This window comes from Anguilla anguilla, chromosome 3 (genome assembly GCF_013347855.1).
Source record: "Anguilla anguilla isolate fAngAng1 chromosome 3, fAngAng1.pri, whole genome shotgun sequence".
Lineage (NCBI taxonomy): Eukaryota > Metazoa > Chordata > Actinopteri > Anguilliformes > Anguillidae > Anguilla > Anguilla anguilla.
The window spans coordinates 40,436,945-40,459,200 of NC_049203.1; the positions used below are offsets into that span (position 1 = coordinate 40,436,945).

The following is a 22,256-nucleotide window of genomic DNA, read 5'->3' on the forward strand; positions in this document are numbered from 1 at the left end:
TGTTTTTACTATGACATGATGTATGACTGATAACTGGGAAATCCTATAAGATTAAAGGCAATGATTTTCCGTGCATAATCTGATACTGTGTAAAAACATTAATTCTAATTTCACATTAAAAACCCAACACCTACCGAAGAAAACAAATGTTCAAGTCAGAAGAACTTTCGAGCTTGCACATGAAAATCCAAAATTCAATCAAGCTAAATTCTGATTGGCTTAAAAAAATAATAATAATAAAATTATAATTATAATAAAAAAATGGAAATGGTTTATTATGTACACTTACCTAATAGGAATTTATGCGATGTATTAAATAAAACATACATAAAACAGATCATTTTCATTTACAGCTAGAGATACTGAATCAATTTGCTTTAACTCTTGGATCAACCAAAAGGCTGAAAAATAACACATTGCATTCTCTTTTAAATTTACAATTGAAATATAACGGGCCACATTCAATACCGGGGCTGTTGTTCTTTAAGTTCACCAGGAAAAACACTAAGATAAGCATGCAGCAAAGGGCGAGGCATATGGAGGTACTTTTCTCTCACACATAAACCTTGTGCAGTAGAACCTGCTCTCACATCTAAACCTTGTGCAATGGAACCTGTTCTCACACCTAAAACTTGTGCAATGGAACTCATTCTCACACCTAAAGCCTGCATGTGCACTGACACTTGCTTTTGCACTTATAACTTGCGGACTGAGATTCACTCTTCTGCCTACCACAATCCATTTTGAATACACTCGTGAGCGCACACACCACAGAGTTCTTACTGGAGAAAAAGGCGGAGGGGGCTGTGGGCCACCATGTGTAGGGTAGAGAGTAGAATCTTATCTTTACTTTTTACCTAACTTTAATCATTTTTAATTATGTTCTCAGTGATATATTACAGAGTGCTGTGTTTCACTTTGAGGCCCTACTTCGTTTATCGCACATGCTGCACGGTTACAGAAGATGCATATGAGAGAATGTGAGGAACGTTCGCAGCTCAATCTGCCATATTCACATGACTGCACATGGGTGGCATAACCATTCATTTGCACTTCTGCTACAGCAAATATGCTAAATCAATCATTACAAAAACACTGAACCAGCCACTGTAAAATTGAGTTATACATCAATCTTTATTGAAAAACTTATCCTAGCTAAATATTACAATTACATTAGCCTTTCCTCAAAAACACTGCCACTGTTACTGTATAAATCAGTGGTGGCTTGTGAGCTTGAAAAGAAATTAATCATTGTTCTCAAATCTCTGTACATTCATTTTGCTTGATTTACAAGTATGCCTGTTATCTGAATAATCCATTGGCAAGTAATCAATAACCTTTCTCCCAATTTTAATGTTCTTGCTTTGTATTCACTTCACATCAGAGAATGTGTACTATACAGTATACATGGTATAAGACACATTCACGAAATATAAGACAAATTCAGGAACATAAACATGATTGTCTCAAAAATATACTGAAGAAAAAGGTTCCAATAATTGTAAACCACACATTTTGAGTGCAATATGTAATAAAGGAAAAAAAAAGCCTTCATCAGCATTTAAACTGAAGAATGTAAAATTAACAAGCCTTACATTGTCCACAGACTATTATCATTATTGAAGCACAGAGAATGAATGGTAAATTTTTGTCCAAATCGGTAGATATGAAATCCATGTATTTTTGCTCTCTTGTGATGCAAAGAAAATTATTTTATGTCTACACCAATAGACACCGATTCAAACTAATTAACTGCTTGATTGCAAATCAAAGAAAGTTAATGAAACCTGATCAAGAGTAATGATCTGTTTGAAGGTAAGGGTTCTGCCCCATAATTTCCAGCTGAAGCTCAAGGAAAACTACTACTACTGTCTTTACCCAAAACACTACCCATCCTAATGTAAATATTGCTAATACTCTATCCTGTTTTACATCTTCAACATGTTGTGCAATAGCTATTTAGTTACGCTTAACATGTATCATCTTAAGTCTTTACAAATGGCAGCTTTTTTAATATAAACACTCCTCTAGGTACTGTAAATATAATTAAATACAGCATTACTAAAAGTACACTGCCCCGCTACTGAAAATATTACCACTGCTTGGAAATTTACCATCAATATTCACAGACTGTTGCCGCTACTGTAAATATTCCCACAACACTGGATCAGCCTTCTCCAAAAAACACAACTCCATATGCATGACTTCAGGCAATGAGGCAGTGCGCACGCTCACCGTTTGACTGAAGAAAACTTTGAAAGACCCTCAGAGGTAAATGCAGCGAGGCTGTTTTCCTCAAGCTATCTTTTTTTTTTTTACAGTAACACGAATGCACTTTCCTTTGGCCGGGCTCATTGACATGCACATTCAGAAGCTTCTCATTTAGACATTTAAAGCTCCCATCTGTGATCTGCCCTCCCTGTTGTGCTGGATGCAAGTACTCCAGTGAAAACCACCTGTTCACAGATACAGATATTTATGGATTTTCTGTTTGTAACGTGGGGGGTTAAATTAGAGCAGAAATCCCGCGAAAGTGCCTTGCTGAATACGCCATGTGTTTACAAATCAGCCTTGTAAGGGCCATTGATGCATAGACCTAAATGCTATTTTTCACAGGTCCATTTTCATGTGCTTCATAATAGACCTCTTGGACAGCAAGGTCAAGTAGGGCACTCAATGAATTTCAAGCTCCAGGTAAACAGTGGTGTTAAATGGTAAGCTACTGCACAATAGAAGGCAAACTCCTGATAGGGCTATATGTTCGGGAATCAGTCACGCATGACGCATGAGCCCAGTGAATGGCGCAGCATTCAGGTGCACAGGGTGTGGTTACTGAATGTTTTGTATGACCAGAGGTGAGGAGCACACAGCTCACAGCATGCGGCACAGGTGGAAAATTGGCTGCATTAGGCTGAATATATTATCCATGGGTGTGTTGCAGCACGATTTAATCATAGCCAATCAAATTTCCTCTTTTCATTCCCTTTAAGAGCTGTGCATGTTGCACCCTGGGGTACCTCCAATTTCCCTGGTCTACCACTGCAATGGAAGATGAGGATATACTCATCAGAAGAATGGCTTCTGCCAAGAGGAAACTGACAGTCTTGTGTGGGAGGTGCAGAGTAAGGTTGTTCCTTTTTCCAAAAATTACGTTTGAATGAATCTCAAATAAGAAAAATTAATTTCAATTTGTAAAAACTTTCTACCATCAAAATTTCAATAAAACATTTCCTAAATGTATAATTATTATGGGCCACCATTAATTTCCCATTAAACCTGTAGCTAAAAATAACTAGCAATAAAATGACTCGGTAGATCAACTGTTGCTCAAACGGAAGAAACAATGATAACGCGCAAGTCCATTAATTCACAATAATGGTTTGGCTTACCTAATCTAAACTGAACTGACCGACCTCCTTTGGAGGAGAAAAAAAGTGTTAGCTTTTTGTCAGGCAGTTGCCCCGTGCATATGTTGCAGACGACTATGCTGACACCAAAATTGCAGTGAGCTGCTTGATCTTCACTGACACACCCGCAAAAGCTCCTCTCCTCCCACTTGCACGGCCAGCCGCCAAATTACCAAATGGGCTTTGGCGCGTTAAATGCATGACGACAATGCCTCTTCGGCAGTGCGATGGCTCACCAAATGCCATGTGCCGGGCAGAAAATAGAGCCCATAATGTTTCAGAAAATGAGGGGACCTTCAAAGGGGAATCTTTTTTCATTTATTAAAATTCCAGATGCATTTTACAAAGATGAACGCTCCTCTGTTTAGCACTAACAGCAAAAAGCATCACACTGTTTTGCATAAGCAAAATCTGAACATTTCCCTAGTTTCTGACATCTGACTAAATCCAAGCATGGATACGGTGGGAGTCTGCTAAGAGCTCTCAGCTCTGGAGCCACGTGACGCTTAGCTTTTCTCTTCAGATCTCTGTCGTCTCCCAGTCAATCTGTGCGCTCTTATCTGTCGGAACTGCTTGGCTTTGCCACTGACAAAGAGGACGTTTAATCTTTATCGCTTTACCCCAGAAAATCAGGAGAGCTGACTGGCTCTGCCCGCTGCGGACGCTCGGCGACATCCCCTCTCTTCACAAACAGATTTGCGCCTCCGATTGAGAAGACAGGCGCCCACTTGCGAAGCACAGAGGCTGCAAATAAACTTTTCAATGATAAGAAACAGCATTGTTCGTGTAAGGTCTTTTGGGTGCAGTCCACAGGAAATTGGAATGTGCAAAATTCTTAGGCTCCATGCCATGAAGCGGCCATGTAGGGGCATTCACATTTCACCCCAGGCCAGGTGCACAATGCTGACTGCCTCGCAGGTAGGGGCAATACACTCAGTCACAGTACTGAGGTGTGAGAAGGACGGACAGTAAATCTTAATATTAAGGGAATCGAGTCTTTCACATCTGAGGACAAAGGGAAAGTGTTTGAGCAAGGAATTATGTATGGTGCTGAAAATCATTTCCTGGTGAAAACAAGTTTTTTTTTTTTACTTCACTGCACTTCAATTAGCATTCCCCCCTCTCAGTCGAGAAGATCATTAATTCACTTTTTCCAGAACCACAGAACAGTTTTTCCTCTTTTACTCCTTTCATTGTGGGTGGGGGGTTGGGGTGTTTCATTTAGCTTGTAGAGTTTGTTTTACAAGCCTTAGGACAGTCCTACAGTAACTTTTTCAGCTAATGAATACTATTGTTATTATTGCTATTATGATGTGAAGCAGTGTTGTGTGCATGTAGTTTTCCTCATTATTGGTCTTCATACACATTAGGCACTCTTGTCATTTTCAGCCTGCAGTCTGTCATTGCTAAGTTGCTTTTTCTTTCTTTCTGAAGGTTCATATGAACTGCCAGTGTAAAGTGAAATGCCCACATAACTGACTAAAAAAGTTGTGCAAACATGCTTAACACCAAGATTTACAAATGAAGAAGATTGGCGCTTTGCATAGGGTGAGATCATTCTGTGCTGCATAAAGCAAATGGATATTGCTGCCTTGATGTTTAACTTCAATTATTCTGTGTCTTTGTGAAATACTGGCTTACGATATGGGAGACCTTGTTTTTCAACTGCATGAATGCTAAAAATGAGACAGAAGCTGCTCCTAACTCAGCTCAACACCTTTGTTATCAGTGATAAGAGAATCCCACCTACTACTTCACTCAGCGCCTTGATGATTTTCCTTTCTTACTTTCTCCCATCATTCGCTCCTGTTCACTGTGTTATTCTATGGTTTCCATGAAGCGTCAACAAAGTGTGCAACCGGCCAAGAGTTACTGTATCCCTCATACGATTTCAAGCCAGTGAAATTTGTAACCGATTCCTGCACCTGGCATCCATTTCTTTATTGCATAAATTCAAGTAAATGGGGCATGCAGAAGTTCTGTCCTGTAAAAACTCTGGGCTTCAGTGGACTCTACAGTCTGGCAGTGCCAAGCATAATTGTTCCAAAAATTGTCTTATTGTCTCACTGCACCAAGAGAGATTCTTCTGGTTGATTAAGGGCTTGCACACTGCTTGTGCCAACATGCTTCCAATGCAATGACTACACAACTCAGTCAGTAGAAGGTGGAGTAAAAAGAAGTGGCAGCAATGAGACAGACCTTTACTGTAAATACACATGGGCTGTCCACAGTGAGGGGGAAAAGAGAAAATAAAGATGAAAAATTAATTAGAAAACATACATTTGAATATTTATTAACCTCAATTAATCTGAGTGCAGAACACACTTCTGTTCCGCATCTGATATTGAATTAAATATTCATCAGCATCTCAGTGTGAATATAAAGGCTTTCAATCCAAGCAGCAACTGTCACATTGTCCATGTGTCACATTCTGATATAATTTGAATGATAACAAAATAATTCATATTTACCTCAAATGATTGAATGCATTGTGCCTTTAAAAAAATGTATTCTCAATATATAATTTCTCCCCAAGAAAGGCAGTGCCTCATGCATAAGAACAGGCTCTTCTTTCGGCGTTAGAGTGCACCACATGAGAATCAGAATCATGCTTTGCATTTGAGTGAAATGAAAGCCCTGCACAACTTCAGAAGGGGGCAGGGAGGCAGAAGGCACTCTGAAATCTGACTGTTCACTCAAACTCTTCCCAGGGGACTCTGAATCCAGTGCTCAGAATGCCTTTGTCGCCGGTTCCCAGGAGACCAGACGTCAGCTTTTATGACATCCTCAATGAGCTCCAATCCCAAAATGACATAAGCACCGCGTGGGGTTGAGAGGACCCGATTGCCTGATCCATGCGAAGAGACGTTTTAAAATTCACACTTGCGTTCCATCAAGGTTGCTTTGAGGATGGCACATGCTTATTATGGGAGGGCATTAGTACTCAAGTGCTTCAGCAATAGAAAACCTGTGCGATTCCTGGATATTGTGATAATTAAACGGGTCAGCTAATGAAAGATTGGCTTTATTTGAGCTATCAGTTTAGATAAACATTCAGCGTTTAAAAAACGTGTGTCGTATGGGGTATGGGGTCGAAGACTTCACAAAAGAAAACAAATCTGAGACTCGCACATATTTCCAGATTGATTTAAAGTGGGCAGGTTTGGTAGTTTTTGTAAGGTCTGCAGTGTGAAACCATGGCAACGCATTCATTCACCGAACTGCTGAAGCATGGTGTTCCTTCCATCATCAGAAAGAAGCACCGCATTGGAATATTTTGGGGAAAAAAAGACAGAAAAGCTCAGAATTCGTCAGTAGACCAGGACTTACAATGAAAAGACCATGGGAACAGTACACTGCAACACCATGTCAGACATTCCATTATACGCAGGAACAAAAGTATGAAAGCAATTGAGTACCAGCCCTTTCAGAGAATTGCACCTCACTGATGCAACCTTGCACATACAGAGAAAAGCACTGAGCTAAATTATTTCCCGAAGATTTACAACCAAGATTTTCATTGATGGTTAGGATGGTGAGTTGATTTAGTTGTTGTTTTCTAAGCTAACAAAACAAAAAGAACATTTTAAATTACTTAAGCTTGTCTTTCCTGATGATTCTATCTTCAATTGAATCATGTGATTTTCTATTTGAATTTCACATGATTCAAGTGAAAACACACATTAACTGTCCTTGGGGTTCTCTGCTTTATTGTTTCCTTTTGTTTTCTGTAAGTAACATTTTTAAGGACAAAACCATGCGATAGTATGCAGTACATTGCCACTTCTAATAAACACAAAGACAAAATATTTTTTAAATACAGAAGAAAATGTATTCAAAGTATGCATATGTATCTAGTGTCTTCCCTCTAGCCTGGTTGTTAAGGTAAAAATGTATTTGGTGGTGCTGTGTCCCGTTTATTATCATCGCTAATTAGAGCAACCTTATTTTTAGCTTCAAATCAATGCACAGGATTGAATTTCCTAACCTTGATCCAAACAGTAGCAATTAGGCCGTACTTGTAAGGGTACCTTGGAGAGGTGGGGAAGAGGGGGAAGGTTAGGTTTCAGTTTATTGTGAAGGTTGTGTAAATTAATTCATGAAGTCAAACAGAACTTGTGCACTGTCTCACTTATTGGCCCTACAGCGGGAGTAAGAGAGTGTCAGGGCTCTCGTCTCCCTCAGCACACCCTCGATATGAATGCACTTAGGAAAAACATAAGCACACACACACAATCTATGATTAGTATCTTTGGTGTCAAAGCTTTTGAAAAAAAATAAAATATATATATATATATTATAAATAAAAAACAAGATCAATAACGTAGAGAATCAAAAGTAAAATAGAGCAAAATAGCTGGTTTGCCAGGGGGTTTTCTTTGAGCTGACTGAAGCAAGGTCTCTCTGGGTTACTTTGTGGTACTGCAACAAAGGCTTCAGATGAACTCTCCTTTCTTAATGAAACCCTTATTGATTTCTCATTCTGTGGAATCATAGCCACAGAGCCAGTTCTCTTGACTGGAAGTTTCTCACATTTAATTTGTTTGTAGTCTACAGGGAGAATTTATCAGATAAAGCGCCACGGCTTCCCAAGGGAGTTTATCTGTACATCTCTACAAACGCTGAATAATTGTGTTTCAAAACAAAACCAAAATAAAAATAAGATGCAATTTTCACACAATAATTTTATCCAAGTTTTAGCCCATGTCAGGCAGAGCTCAATTTTATCAGGTCTACCAAGATAAATTGCCTGTAATTCTCTTACAGTGAGGAGTCTGCAACAATAGCATTAGCAGAACACTCCTCATTTCAGTCTGCCACTCTGCAGCCTTGCCTGAATAAAAGGCAGAATGTAACTCTGGTGCACAGAATGCTGTCTAGATACTGCCTTTATTGTACTTAGGCAAATGTCTTTCTGCATTTTGGGCATTTAAATCTCTGAGATATTCCAGTTTTTCATATAGGCTTGTTAAGAGGCGTGGGTTTCCAGTGTCTACAGGTCTTTTTCTGCCTCAGCTCATTGCTGTTTTGTTGAAGCCCTTATTTGAAAAAAAATGCATAAAATCAAACTGTATTCCAGAAAAAAAGTTTCACATTGAAAGACAATACGGAGAGCTCATGACCACAAGAAAGAATCATTCATGAGACGGCTTCAAAACAGACTGCCGGCATTGCAGAGAATACAAAAACCAGGAACCATGCAAGTGAGCTCCAAACAGAGGGGTCTATTTCAGAGTATCTGTTTTTAGCATGAAAATCAAAGCTGTGTAGCTCTTTAGAAACAGAAGTCTTCCAAGAGCTGTGGGTTCTGGTCTCTTGGTCAGTATTTAAAGGCTCTCAATTCTGTAGATTAACAGTTTTTTAAGCCACATTAATATTAATAACTTGTCCCTAAAAACAGTTAATACAAATCTAAAGCCAACTGATTCAAAAGTCAAGGGTAACCTATACTTTCCTTTGATGTCTAAAAATCTTAAATGCCTCAGTAAGAGAAAGAGGCATTTTTGGGGGAAAAAGTTTTAATGATGATGAATGCAATGTGTTGCTGAGGTATGCACTAGCACAACTGAATATGATGTCATGCCTTTGAGTGATTTATATGCTGACACAAACAAGCGAGGAAATTTAATCCAATTAAATACTCTCTGTTTTTCAAGATAGCTTCCCTCTCTCCTACACAGATTCTTGGGGTTGCACTTCAACAGCTGTTAGATCTTAATTGTGCCACAAACATACCTGAAAAGTACCAAAATTTGAGAAATTCAGAACTCAACTGATGAAAAATAATAACAGTCAATTTAAACTTAAGATAATCATTTTTCTGCCCTATACAAATTAAAGAAAAAACCTAATAAATGAGTAGAGAAACAATACGAATGCAGATGCTTCCATATAGGTGTACTGCATGATATAATTAAGCAATTAACATCCTATCATGCTCTGTGGCATGCAGAAAAATGTGCAGTAGGCCCAGTTGACCTCAATTTTGTTGAGATGGAAAGAAGAAAAGATCCAAGTGACTTTGATAAAGGGTTCACTATTGGGGCACAGATGGCAGGACCTTCAGTCACAAAGTTCCAGAGACTTCGAGAATCTATGCCAATGTGCATTGAAGCTGTTCTGGTGGCTTGTGGTGACCCAGCACCTTACTAAGACACCACCTGTTGGTTTTTCCTTTAATTTGTCACCCGTTTGTATATTTAAACCTGTGCTTTTCTATTCAAACCTTCAATACAAAGGAATCCTTACTATAATTGATGCTTTAATTTTTATTTATTTATATATTTTTTTTTAAGCAATTTGCAGCTCTGCACAGTCCAGAGTATGGACATGCTGTCAGGACTCGAGGGGGGTATGGACCCAAAAGCAGAGGGACAAAACACACAACTCCAAAATGGGAGGGGAACAAAAGACTTTACTAACAAAAAAAGGCAAACAAGCAGGGAACAGAAAAGGCCACGATGGGCAAAAACACAAACTCAAAAAATATCTAATAAAACAGAAAACAAGAGGAACTCAAAAACACAGGCAGGGCAGAACACAGGCAGGCAGAGTACAAGGGCAGGTACAAATGGTCGGAGCAAACATACGTAGGAAAGAAACACAAGGAACCAGCACCCGAGTCAAGGGAACAAAGAACTTAAATAGACAGGGGGTAACAAGACACAGGTGAACTCCAAAAACAATCAACCCAGAAAAGGAGGGGATAACAAGACACAGGTGGGAACAATGATAGAATAACGAGACAACAATAATACAATTAACAGGGGGGAGCAGCACACAAAACAGAAGTGCCGCCATCTGGCGGCCCAACAAGGGAAACACAGACAGGAAAACACAGAACCATGACACATGCCTTTAATCTGATCTAGGCAGATATTTGACGATAATAATCTGATCATTGCGAGGGCCTAGAAAGCCAGCTCATCAAAAAGTGAATTAATCCTGGACACTGCAAGGATACTGGGGATAGTAATCCCAGCAGTGTTGACATATTCACCTTTCATTATGCATTTGTGGGAAACACAAGGAGGACTATGGTTAACAGATAAACATGCAACAAACAGAAGGATCAATAAACTGGATATCTTCAGCTGTGGTGACCAAATAGAAAGGGACAAAATTTCTAGCCAAACTTTTAATTGCAATGACACATCTCCAAAACCAAAGTTTACCTGCAGGCTGTAGCAACCAGGAATCTCACATGGCTGGTGAGAATTGGCAGGCGAAGAGATGGAAATTGCGTAATTGGGGCAATTGTGCAGAAGGTAAAGTTGTGGTGACAGAGGGCTCAGGGGAGATAAGAGCACTTACTGCAATGGGAATGTGACTGGAAAATCAATGTTGTGGCATGCCACATGGTTTCAACTGGCTGACTGTCATATGTTGTAACCATCTAATGTGATTATAATTTACAGTGATTCATCAGTTATGAACAGATTAACCAGCCCACAACAGCAAGAATCGTATTACGAAGTGAAGATTTGGGGCATACATGCCTTAGGAAGTCTTTGAAGGAACTGGACATGATTCATTGGCTTTACATGATGTAATGCCCCATGTGTGCCATCATGTGTGGTCTTATCGTGAGGACCTATTATATGAGAGAGAAATTTTGAATGAGTTTCATGAAATAAGAGAGCGTCTCCAAACTAGCCATTAACTCCGCCTCTTCTATGTGTATTGATCATCTGACTCTAACCCCACTCTTGAGATATCTGCAACTTTGTGGGATCCACCCTCTGTCAGTGGAGAGAATGGTCTGTCTGGTATCTTAGCACACAAGATTGATCGGGAAATAAGTACAGCTACATAAAGGGCCTTCTTGAGTGCACCAGTATTTGTGGTGCAGTGTTTGGAGCAGTGTTATTGGAAAGCTGTATTATACGGTGTGCATTTGTCTGCATTAAATTTGCATGGCGCAAAATGTGCAAAATCATGATACAACTATAAGACGCTAAAAGCCTATGAGACTAATGTGCAATGGCCCTTTTCGATATACACTGCCCGGCCAAAAATAAAAGTCACACACTCTAATATTTCGTTTGACCACCTTTAGCTTTGATTATGGCGCGCATTCGTCGTGGCATTGTTTTGACAACCTTGTGCAACGTCACATTTATTTCAGGCCAGAATTGCATTATCTTGTATTGACGACGGGAGAGTCGAACCACTCCGTAAAGTCTTCTCCAGCACATCCCAAAGACTTTCAATGGGGTCAGGACTCTGAGGTGGCCAATTCATGTGTGAAAATTATTCCTCATGGTCCCAGAACCACTCCTTCACAATTTGAGCCCGATGAATCTTGGCATTGTCGTCCTGGAATATGCCCGTGCCGTCAGGGAAGAAAAAATCCTTTGATGGGATAACCTGGTCATTCAGTACATTCAGGTACTCAGCTGACTTCATTTTATTGCTGCATAACGTTGCTGAGCCTAGACCTGACCAGTTGAAGCAACCCCAGATCATAACACTTCCTCCAGCGGCTTGTACAGTGGGCACTGTCGAAAAAAAAGACTACTTTTTTTTTTTGGCCAGGCAGTGTACATATGATGGTTTACAATAATAAAAGAGCATAACATGGGTATTAATGTAACAGATACACAAGGAATTCAGAAAAGTAAAACAATGTAAGTTAGTCATGTGCATTTTTTGTATAAAGCCCCTCTAACACATTCTAACACGTGGGGTATGAGTATAGCTGCCAGTCACAACCCCGGGGACCAGACGGAAGTGTCCGGTATTAAAAGTTGAGGGGCGAGTTCAGACTGGCTTGCTGCAAATGAATCATTTCATATGTTTCCTTATTTGAATGTAACCTAGTCACAGTTACATACTGAATAGATTCTTAAACTATTTCTAAGTACCAGTCCCCATCCCCCACCCCTAGGTTGGGGATAAAAATATCTTTAAAAACATCTTAGTGAATTCATACCATTTCCAATATCATTTACAAGCCTCATATGGACAACCAAGGGGTGACCTCATAAAATGAAATATCAAATATTTGTTATCTTGTTTCAAATATTTGCCATTTGAATGCTTTGAAATCAATAAAATAATCTACAATAAAGCATTTCAAAATGACAAAATAAATTAAATCATTTTACTTACACACATATTTTATACATACATAATGGCAAATAAATGTATTTGAATGGCTGTGAGATATTCAAAATGATTATTTGAACCAGATCTGGCTAGGACATAAAGCTTGTTCGCACTAGGTTCTTGCAAGTGTGATGTTCATGAGAAGACTGTCAAAGATAGCTACCTTAATCAAACAGACCATACCTACATATGCAAACAAATATCAGCAACCAGTTAGCAAGCTAATGAGCCTAGCCTAGCATTCTGCTATATTTCAGGATAGAATAAACGTGAACATAGCCATCACAAGCAATTATTGTGGGAACAAGAGCATATGTTAGAGCTTTTTATTCAGATAGTGAAAGAAATATACAGTATTTGAACATGAGTGAATGCAACAAGATATGTATTCCAGAAAGTATACTTGCTTCACACACTTTTACCAGTAGAATAATCCTCATCTCATGTTGAAACACCATCCTCATACATCATACACAATCCTCAAACTATAGCTTCTGGTCCCTCTTAATTAGCTAACTGAACTGTGTTTTAACAATAGAGACATACAAACTTTTAAATTTATAGTAATTTACTACTAAATCTGATCAGTATTGAATAATATTTTTTTAAACATTAAACTTTCTTCATATTTTTCATTTTAAAGTTTAATTCACTCATATTAATTAGTTCATTTATTATTCATTCATAAAGTTTAAGTTGGTATAAGATCACATTGACTAAATCAATTTCATCTTTATTACATTTACAACCACTGTTGACTACTTAGAGAACAGCCACTGAGCAGTAATTTCATTTTCCAACCAATAAGTTTTAGATGTTTATACAAACTTTTATTCTGAGGAAGTGCTGCAGAGATAACACTAGATAAAAGGGGCCAAACTTTGGGTGTGACTCCCTAAGTGCACATCTATCATCTGGCTATTTAAATAAACATAATCCAGAAAACACATGGGGGAAAAGTGCTCTAGTACTACAACTTCCTGAATTCAAATGTGTAGTTTGATGTCTTAGTTTGAGTCAACAAAGACTTTGACTAAGAAAAGTGTGATCTGGAAGTGTCATCAAATTTGTGATCAAATGTGTCAGTAATTCCTCCTGTCATTATTTATGCTGATGAATATGCTTTGAATATTCCCTATACCCTAAAGTTAACCCTAATAATACGTGCATTTATAGTCACTTTTAAAAAATAAATAAATAAAAAACAAACCGAACAAGGCTTTTTTTATCTTGTAATTTAAGAAGGACTTCATCTTGGTATTGTTCAATAGGAAATAATCTAAAAATAAAAAAATCAATAGGATCAATGTCTGACATTCACACATTTACATGTTTTATGATGGTTGGTAATTCAGAAGCAAAGCATTTTATACTTTACAGTTTACTCAAACATAGCACTCAAAGGCTGCAACTGTCACTGAAGTTTGACTGACAGTCACAACATGGTAAAAGCAGCGGCATTTGTTTTCACAATTATAGCAATAAATGTTCAGAGTGTGAAATGTGAGACCAGGATGTTGTGAAAATGGCATTAATGATAGGCCTCTGAAGAGAAATGTGACAAGTAACACAAAATGTAAAATTTAAATTGTCAAAAACATAAAAGCATGCTTAAGACAAAAGTCAACTCAGGTCCACTGAAAAAGACAGACACATTTTTAATTAACAAAAACGATGACTGCCTCTTGTAATTTAGTATTTTTTAAAAGATTCAAAACATCTGTCACTGAGTGGAGTATAAGACTGAACTAATAAATGTATTCATTTCCAAAACCATATAATGGCATAATGCATAAAAAGTTTACTGCCAATAAAGTTTATTTTTGAAAGTCAGAGACTTATACAACTTATAAAAAGATATATTATAAATCCAATTTATCCACCATAATCCTGTAATGTATATTATAAAAATGTAGTTACAGTGGGAGAAGTGTATCTCCATTTTAAACAATGGAAAGTGTGTTTCAATTTACTGATAACTTCTAGTCTTAGTGATAAGAGCAAAGATAATTTCTGCACTGTATGATACTGAAGATGTAGGCAGAATTGCTTGGGCTACTCCTGGGTTCATACCCTGTTCAACTGATTACTCTGAGGTTCATTTTTCTGAGATTCTACTGTAATTATATCCTTTCAAATACCTAATCTCCTATCAACCCCATTTACCTTCTACAGTTCTGTAATGGCAATGGTAATTTTTTAGAAAAAATGGATATGTTCTATAGATACTTGCAGGCCCATAGTCATTGTCTACTATTGTCACACAGACTATATGTATCTGGACTAACTTTCAGAAAATTTAGATTACAAGATTACATTGTTACAGAGATATATAGTGAGTGCCATAATGTTTGGGACAAAGACATACAGTATTTACCAGTATTTACAGTATATACTGCTGCCAATCTGCGGTTCTCCTCCGAAACTCATGCCTGCCAGCCAACTGCTTCTTTTCACAGACAACGCTGCGCACACACGAAGCAGGGGCGGAGGAGACCCATTCTGAGGAGACCTTGCCACCGGAGCCCTGACAGCCTGTAGTTGTTGCTCGAGCATTGAACAAAGCTGGCTATCCCTACTGACGGTGTCCCTCCCATTTTCTTGAGTGATGTGAAGTCAATTATACACCGGTCCTGTGAGGCTACCAGCCATGGTCGGCACTGGCACGGGTTGGATTCAACTCAGTGCGCCATATTTTGATGACAAAACACGCGCAAACGCACCTGGGCACAAGTGGAATTGCTAGTTCTACCTTGCTGAAACAGAGTCATTTTTGCTTACGCCAAGCTTCGTAGTTTCATGGACCGCAATAAACCCATTTCCATCAACGTGGGTTGGGTGGCACAATACAGGGTGGGTCAATAGAAACATTTGGCACTGTGCAAGTTTGGTGTTGAATAATTAATTCTCCATTTAAACCCAACCCAGGTGAGATTTCAAACACAAACGGTGGTGCATTGAACTATTTCGGTGGCATTATGAATGCACACATATGAACACATGAACACAAAATGCAGGTTATTTGGGCAATGCACTTATACGGAGCTAATCAATGAAAGCCACATGAATGAGACCCAAGGAAGGTGGGAGACCGGGTGAGCACTCGTCAAATAGTGTAAGATAAACATTTGTTAAATTCCGGTGCACTGCTTCTTGATATGTTAATTTCATAACTGTCAATACATTAAAATAGAGTACATAATGTGACACTGTATGAGGTGGCACTAAACAGGGAACAAATTTACAGACAGCCCATTTACAGTGGCTGTTGGGGGACAGTGGCTATCCATTGAAATCTTGGGAACTTACTTCATACACTAAACCCAGAACACACTGACAACCTGCTTTTATGTGTGTGTTCGGCAGGGCTTGGTCAACGATCGAGTGAACCTTTGGGATGTTAAAAATATATTTCAAATATTTAGAGCAGTCAGGTGATACAGTACAATATAGCCCTCAGAAAGACAGCACAATCTCTGTGAGATGCTGTGTTCTACATGGTAGGCATAGTGGTGGAAGTGTAGCATGATGGTTTGGGAAATGCACTTGGTTCAATTCCCAGGTAGGATGCTGCCACAGTACCCTTGAGCAAGGTATTTAACCTGAATTGCTTCAGTTTATATCCAGCTGCAAAGATGGATATAAAAAATGCAAAAGCTGTGTATAAATATATGCAAAAAAATGCACAAGAGAGAAGGGATGGGTTGGCTGTGGAGGTCTTTCTCTAGTGAGTGTACATTCATCTTATCAAGTGCATGTCTGCAATGAATACAACTTAGTGGAAGTAGTGTCTTTTTGTTGTTGTTTTTTTAAATAGTGGTATAACACAAAAAAACTGCCAAAAAGAAACAAAGAGAAAGCTATAGTAAATTAAAACTAAACGTGAATCTTCTTTCCTGTTAGCAGGCCAAGTTGAAACAGCAGCGGCAGCAGCACAGGAGAGAGGCTGACTGGAGGCTGTCTCTGCCAGCTGCCTCCTGCTCCTGGCCAGTCTGGGAATATTCACCCAGTGGAGTTGTTCACGGGAACCATTTATTATAGTTTTCGGCACTGGAATATAAATGGAAAGTATATTTTGTTTGAGGGGGAAATGAATATGAAAATTAAAACGATCCAGTCTCACCTTTGTTTTGATATCATGAGTAATGGTTAGCAGAGAGGCTCGTGACAGAGCCTCGCATAACGCTCTTTGGCCATGACACAATTATCAATTGGCTGCTGCGCTAACACACTGTGTTTAAAGGTAAAGACATGAGATGGACTGGTTGGCACCAAACTCACAATTAATTTATTTTTATTGAATCATGCTCTGCGCCACAGTTGCGCTGAAGCCTGGTGTCACAAAAGTACCTAAATTCAACTGAACACACTCTAATTTGGAAGTGTCTTGCATTCGGGCTATTGTTTGACAATTGTCCCTTGACTGTGAAAATAGGTCCCAGTGTGTAGCTCACAGTTTTAGTTCAGCTTAGTCATATTTGGTTCATAGTGCCTCTTGTAGTTTTAGCCTGAAAGTCTCATCATTAAAGGGGAAATCTATGCAACTTTCTCCATAGACTCATGTGTGTATGTGTGTGTGTGTGTGTGTGTGTGTGTGTGCGTGTGTGGAGTGGAACACATTCCCTCACAAATGGTTCCATGGTTCCTCTCCTGTAGCAGCTTGCCATCACAATAAGCCTGCCATGCACTTCAAGGATGTCAAATCCTCATTCCTGTTGTTCTGATTAGATCGTCTTTTGAACATATGCCCTTTCAAGTGAATTTAATCAATCTCTTTATTACTCTGGAGGCATCTGGAGCTACAATCATTACCCAACCGCAGAGTAAGAAATGAAAGTGCTAATCACACAGGGAGTTTTTTCAGGTTTACTCTAGGAGAGGTATAATGTTGGCTGCCCGACACAGGCACTGATATATAGATATACGTCACTAGTGAAGCATGCCTATTGGACCCTGGCCATCTGCCTCCCACCCAAGCAAGGGGAGAAAAACAACTTGACATGCAACTTGTTACCATGGGAAAAAGTGACGCACGTTGTACCTTAGTTTATTGTGTCACCTACACTGCCATTTCACTAAATAACTTCAGAACAATACAACAAGATGGCGCTGCCCACGCTCTACAAGCATATGACGAATAGTATCATTTTGAGTGCATCGAAAGCAAAGTGCAGCAATTTCACATACGCACACTCCCATACACAACCAGGTAGACAACAGGGGCAGTGGCCTTAACCAAGCAGCATAGAAGAGAAGAGAAGAGAAGAGAAGAGAAGAGAAGAGAAGAGAAGAGAAGAGAAGAGAAGAGAAGAGAAGAGAAGAGAAGAGAAGAGAAGAGAAGAGAAGAGAAGAGAAGAGAAGAGAAGAACTACTTTTAATTGCAGTCAGAGATTTTAATGGCCAGGCAACTTTAATGTGCTACCAACAACAATGCAATTCACAACATCAGACATTTTTAAACATAGCAACACTGTTATTTATATTGACGTGACTTTAAAAAATACTCTACTTTCAGCTGAAAGAGGATGCAGGGGGAACGAGTCACATGGGCAATCCCTAAATAATAAAAGTAATAGAACCCAAAAGATATATCTCCTCTGACATGATGTAAGTATTAATATTCAAAGCCATGTGATTGTTTTGTGATTAAAACAATCTACACAGCATGTATTCTATCTTACTTCTACATGCTCTCACCTTGGTCATAAATCCAAAAGAAATGGCAGTACGTCATTCCTTACAGCTCTGAAACCTGGGAATAGATTACTCTACATCATTATACGAGATTTCACTCAGTGCTGCCGCTATAGACAGACAATCTACCGGAAAACATACATGATTATGTTAACAGCCTTGTAACCTGCAGTGATACCCACCACCTCCTTCTTTGAGCTGTGGAGATTTAAAATCTGGGGAAATTATACTCCCTGAGATATTTCTTGCGTGTGAATCACCTTGTTCTGAGCTAAACGGCGAATCTCTATGGAAATCCAATTATTTTTGAGTAACACTTTAATATATGCATTCTGTGCCCTATATATACAGTTAGGCGATAAAAAATGAGACAGCAAGCAACCACTGCGGTTTATTGTCATTATTACGTAAAATGCACTCCTTTAAACAGATGGCATTCAAATACAGTAAATTAGGCTAACTCATATGCTTACACCAAGAAATATAAGACAACAGTTTTGTGCATATGGGTCCATTAAACACATTACATTATCTCCTAATTCTGATGTAAAAAAGGCAGTTTACCATAGACAGCTGCACAAATTCTATAACCATGTGATCACCATGAAGTATATTTTAAATGTGTAACTACAATGACAGTGTGGTAACTTCAGGAAAGAGCTGAAGGTGCTTATTCAGTAATTCCATTCTTACACGACAGTAATGCTACAGTATTCAGTAATTTGAGTTCAGATCAGACAATTTATGTGAATGAAACACATGAAATCAGTCAAAAATGTGGACTGGGAACAGCTTAGTCAGTCTGTTAGCCATAAATGACAGCTCTTACCTGTTTTCCAGGTGTAATGGGTCTCTTTGGGTATCTCCATATCTGCATTGGCTTGCAGTACAAGGAGAGGCAGTAAAAGCAGAAGGTAGCTCTCAGCCAGCCGTGTCCTGGCAACAACGCCAAAATCATCTTTTAGAATCATAGTCCAGCAGGTGGGCTTTCTGTCCTGTCTTATGCCTGAGGGAGAAAACAGAGACATATGAGGATATCATATGACCTCCATTCGATTGCTTGCCACTTAACCTTATTCAGTACCACCTACACAGCTGTCGTTTCACATATTATGCATTTACACAGAAATATTTACTGAGAAAGGTCAGACTGCAGACTGAATAACATGTTCATACTGTAACCTAGCAGAGCCCTCATAACCACAAAGGTACTGCAACCCATTTATAACAATATTCACTCGTGCTGTCTTTCTCGTGGAAGAGGTGTTGTGTTGTGCCTGCAGAATTCCAGAAACTTGTAGAATATGCCTTGGCACATATGGCAGCCCAACATACTATTGTGTGTGGTTGAGGGCAAGATAAATAAATGCATTATTCAACAAAATTGCATATACCATTGCATTCATACCATAATGAGGATGAAGTAGAAGATATTTTCCAATTCAGGGCCTGATTACTAAGGCCTTTAGCATGTGCAAAACCTTCTAGCACATGTAAAACTATTAAAACAACCCATGATTAATGCAATATAGGGACCATGACAATGATTGATCATGTTATTGGTTTTGCGTGTACTAAAATGTTTTGCACGTACAAAAGGTCTTAGTAAATAAGGCCCTAAATATGCTTGAAGTTCTCCTGTAACACTTGGCTGCATACTTCAGTTTCTTCTTTTTGTGTTTCCAAGTTAGGGAGTGAACTATACAAATGTACAATGAAGGAAGGAGATGTCTAACTTTAAGTAATTGAGGATATTAATCCTTTTTAGAAGGAGATATCAGCCTTAACGTAATGGAGGACATGAACCCTTTTGAGGAGGCAATACCAGCCTTGAAGTCATAGACCAGGAGTCCTCAGTCTTATCCAGAAAGAGCCAGTGTGGATGCAGGCTTTTGTTCCAACCAAGCAGTAACGCACCTGATTCTACTAATCAAGGTACTTAGCAAAGACTCTACTGGTTCATTACTAGAATCAGGCTTGCAACTGCATGGCTGGAACAAAAGCCTGCACCAACAACAGGCCCTTTCTGGAAAAGATTGAGGACCACTGTCATAGAAAATGTTAACCCTTATTAGGAGGTAGGTCCTGGCCTTGAAATAATGGAGGATATTAACCCCTTTTTAAAAGTGATGTGTCAGCTTAAAAGTAATAGAGGATATTATAGCACATTTAAATTGCAGCTCATTTGCTTCTGCCTCATGTCCCTCTTGATTCACAGCCTGTGGCTTAAGGATCAGTGCTGGCTTTCCTAATTTGCTAAATATACTGCAACAAAAGAAAAATTAATGAGCACACTTATGCTTCATTACAACTAACATTGTGAACCACATGCAGAAAAAAATGGTTTCTATTACTCCTTTCAAAACATTTGAGCATTTGAATTAAAATGCATAAACATAAACATAATTTCTTTTTCAGGAGTGCAGTGAACAAACTGTAATGTTGTTAATGTAAACGCATCCTTAACTCTCTATTTCTTATGTAATATAAAAATAAATGTGTTTGTTTTTAAAGATTGCAAATGATTCAAAGGTAATCAGTTTCTCTTCACTGCCCTCGGATGGGTGCACTATGATTCTATATGTGCCAGATATTATGTGCCAACCAAATGACTACAATCCAGCAATCCCTAGATTACTGTGTCATTAGAAGGATAATGTATCATAATATGCAGTGTTCTCTTGGTTTCAGCAGTTTCCCAGTATTTTTACAATGTAGAATTTACATTCCTTGTCCCCTTCCTTTCCATAGTACATTTTGTACATCTGATCTTTTATGGGCCTCTGAATAAAACATATGAGTCGATCCGACAATAACTATTAAACTTAAATATGCATCTGAATTATTTCACTCCAGTTCGCAGGCAAGCCAGATGCTGCCAGGTGGGTTGTTGGTTGATTTCATTCAGGAAAATTAGATTTGTGTCTTATTGCTTTTACTGTGTTTCACTACTGGCAAAATCCAATTTGTGTTAGAGAGAGAGAACTGAGAGAGAGAGAGAGAGAGAGAGAGAGAGATAGAGAGGGAGTGAGGGGGAGAGAGAGAGAGTGTGAGTGAGGGGGAGAGAGAGAGAGGGGGGGGGGTAGTTCCTATCAGATAAAGATACAGCTGGGTGCAATCTGCAGTCAGTGACCCCTCTCTCATGCTAAATGCTGATAAGATGTAAATGCCCGACTCAGACACATAGATATGCAAATATGTAAGTAAATGTGCATGTAAATATTTCCTAATCAGACACACATTTCTGCCTGCCAGACAGGGCATCAGTCCAGTTCCCCTGGGTGGGGGTGGGAGGTGGGTGGAGGAGACAGCGTACAATCTCTCAGCCTCATCCAATTTCCCTTCTGCTGACAGTGCGCTACTGACCATAGTGACCTAAAGAACACCACAATGCAAAAGGTCTATCTGGTTAGAGATTACAATCTCATTGAGGTTAACCCGGATAAATAAAGGTTACATTAATTTTATACATAAACAAATTGAAACAGCCATGTTTAAAATTCATGCTGTGGGTTCTCCGTGGTGCAGATTCTCCACAGTTGATAAGATCTCTCCTGGTGGAGGGAGTGTAACGAGAGGTGTCGGAAAGTCTGGATGCTCAGGTACGCTCCGTCCTCCCTCCTCTCCCGTGAGCGTCTCAGTCTCCCACCTGTGCGTTAGAACCACGCACACGCCTTTGCGGAATAACTGGGTCAGCAGCTGCTCCGTACATACACAGAAACTGAAATTGGTGGCGTGGCTGGAAATGTATGATAGGAGTGCGGGGATATGAAACCAAGCAGAACCCGTGACGGGAAACGGGCGGCTGTTAGCGGTTTCGCGCGGCCTCCGCGCATCACGCGACCGCCGCGCCAGCCAGGGGAGCGTCGCGTCCGCGCCGGCTTTCGGTAAACAGGTGGCTGCGATAATTAGCGTTTGATTATAGGCACGGAACAATTGCAAAAAAAGAGCAATGCCCGTGGCAAGGGTCCAGCTGACTTCCGCCCTATCGCCGTTCCATCATCCCGGTCTCTTCACAAAAGCCCGGAGCCAGTTTGGCTGGAG

General features: G+C 39.4%; 1 protein-coding gene across 6 annotated transcripts in view; it reads right to left on the reverse strand.

Annotated features, from left to right (window-relative positions):
* LOC118223263 (thrombospondin type-1 domain-containing protein 7B-like) overlaps positions 1-22,256 on the reverse strand; it is a 351,386-nt gene that overhangs the window by 152,452 nt on the left and 176,678 nt on the right. For 4 of the 6 annotated variants that reach the window (XM_035409549.1, XM_035409550.1, XM_035409551.1 and 1 more), the window contains one exon: positions 19,042-19,218. In XM_035409549.1, coding sequence (XP_035265440.1) covers positions 19,042-19,183 — 142 coding nt within the window. In that variant the 5' untranslated portion in view covers positions 19,184-19,218. Of the gene's footprint in view, positions 1-18,215; positions 18,271-19,041; positions 19,241-22,256 lie in introns of those variants that run through there. The other 2 variants (XM_035409552.1, XM_035409547.1) reach the window with 2 other exon arrangements.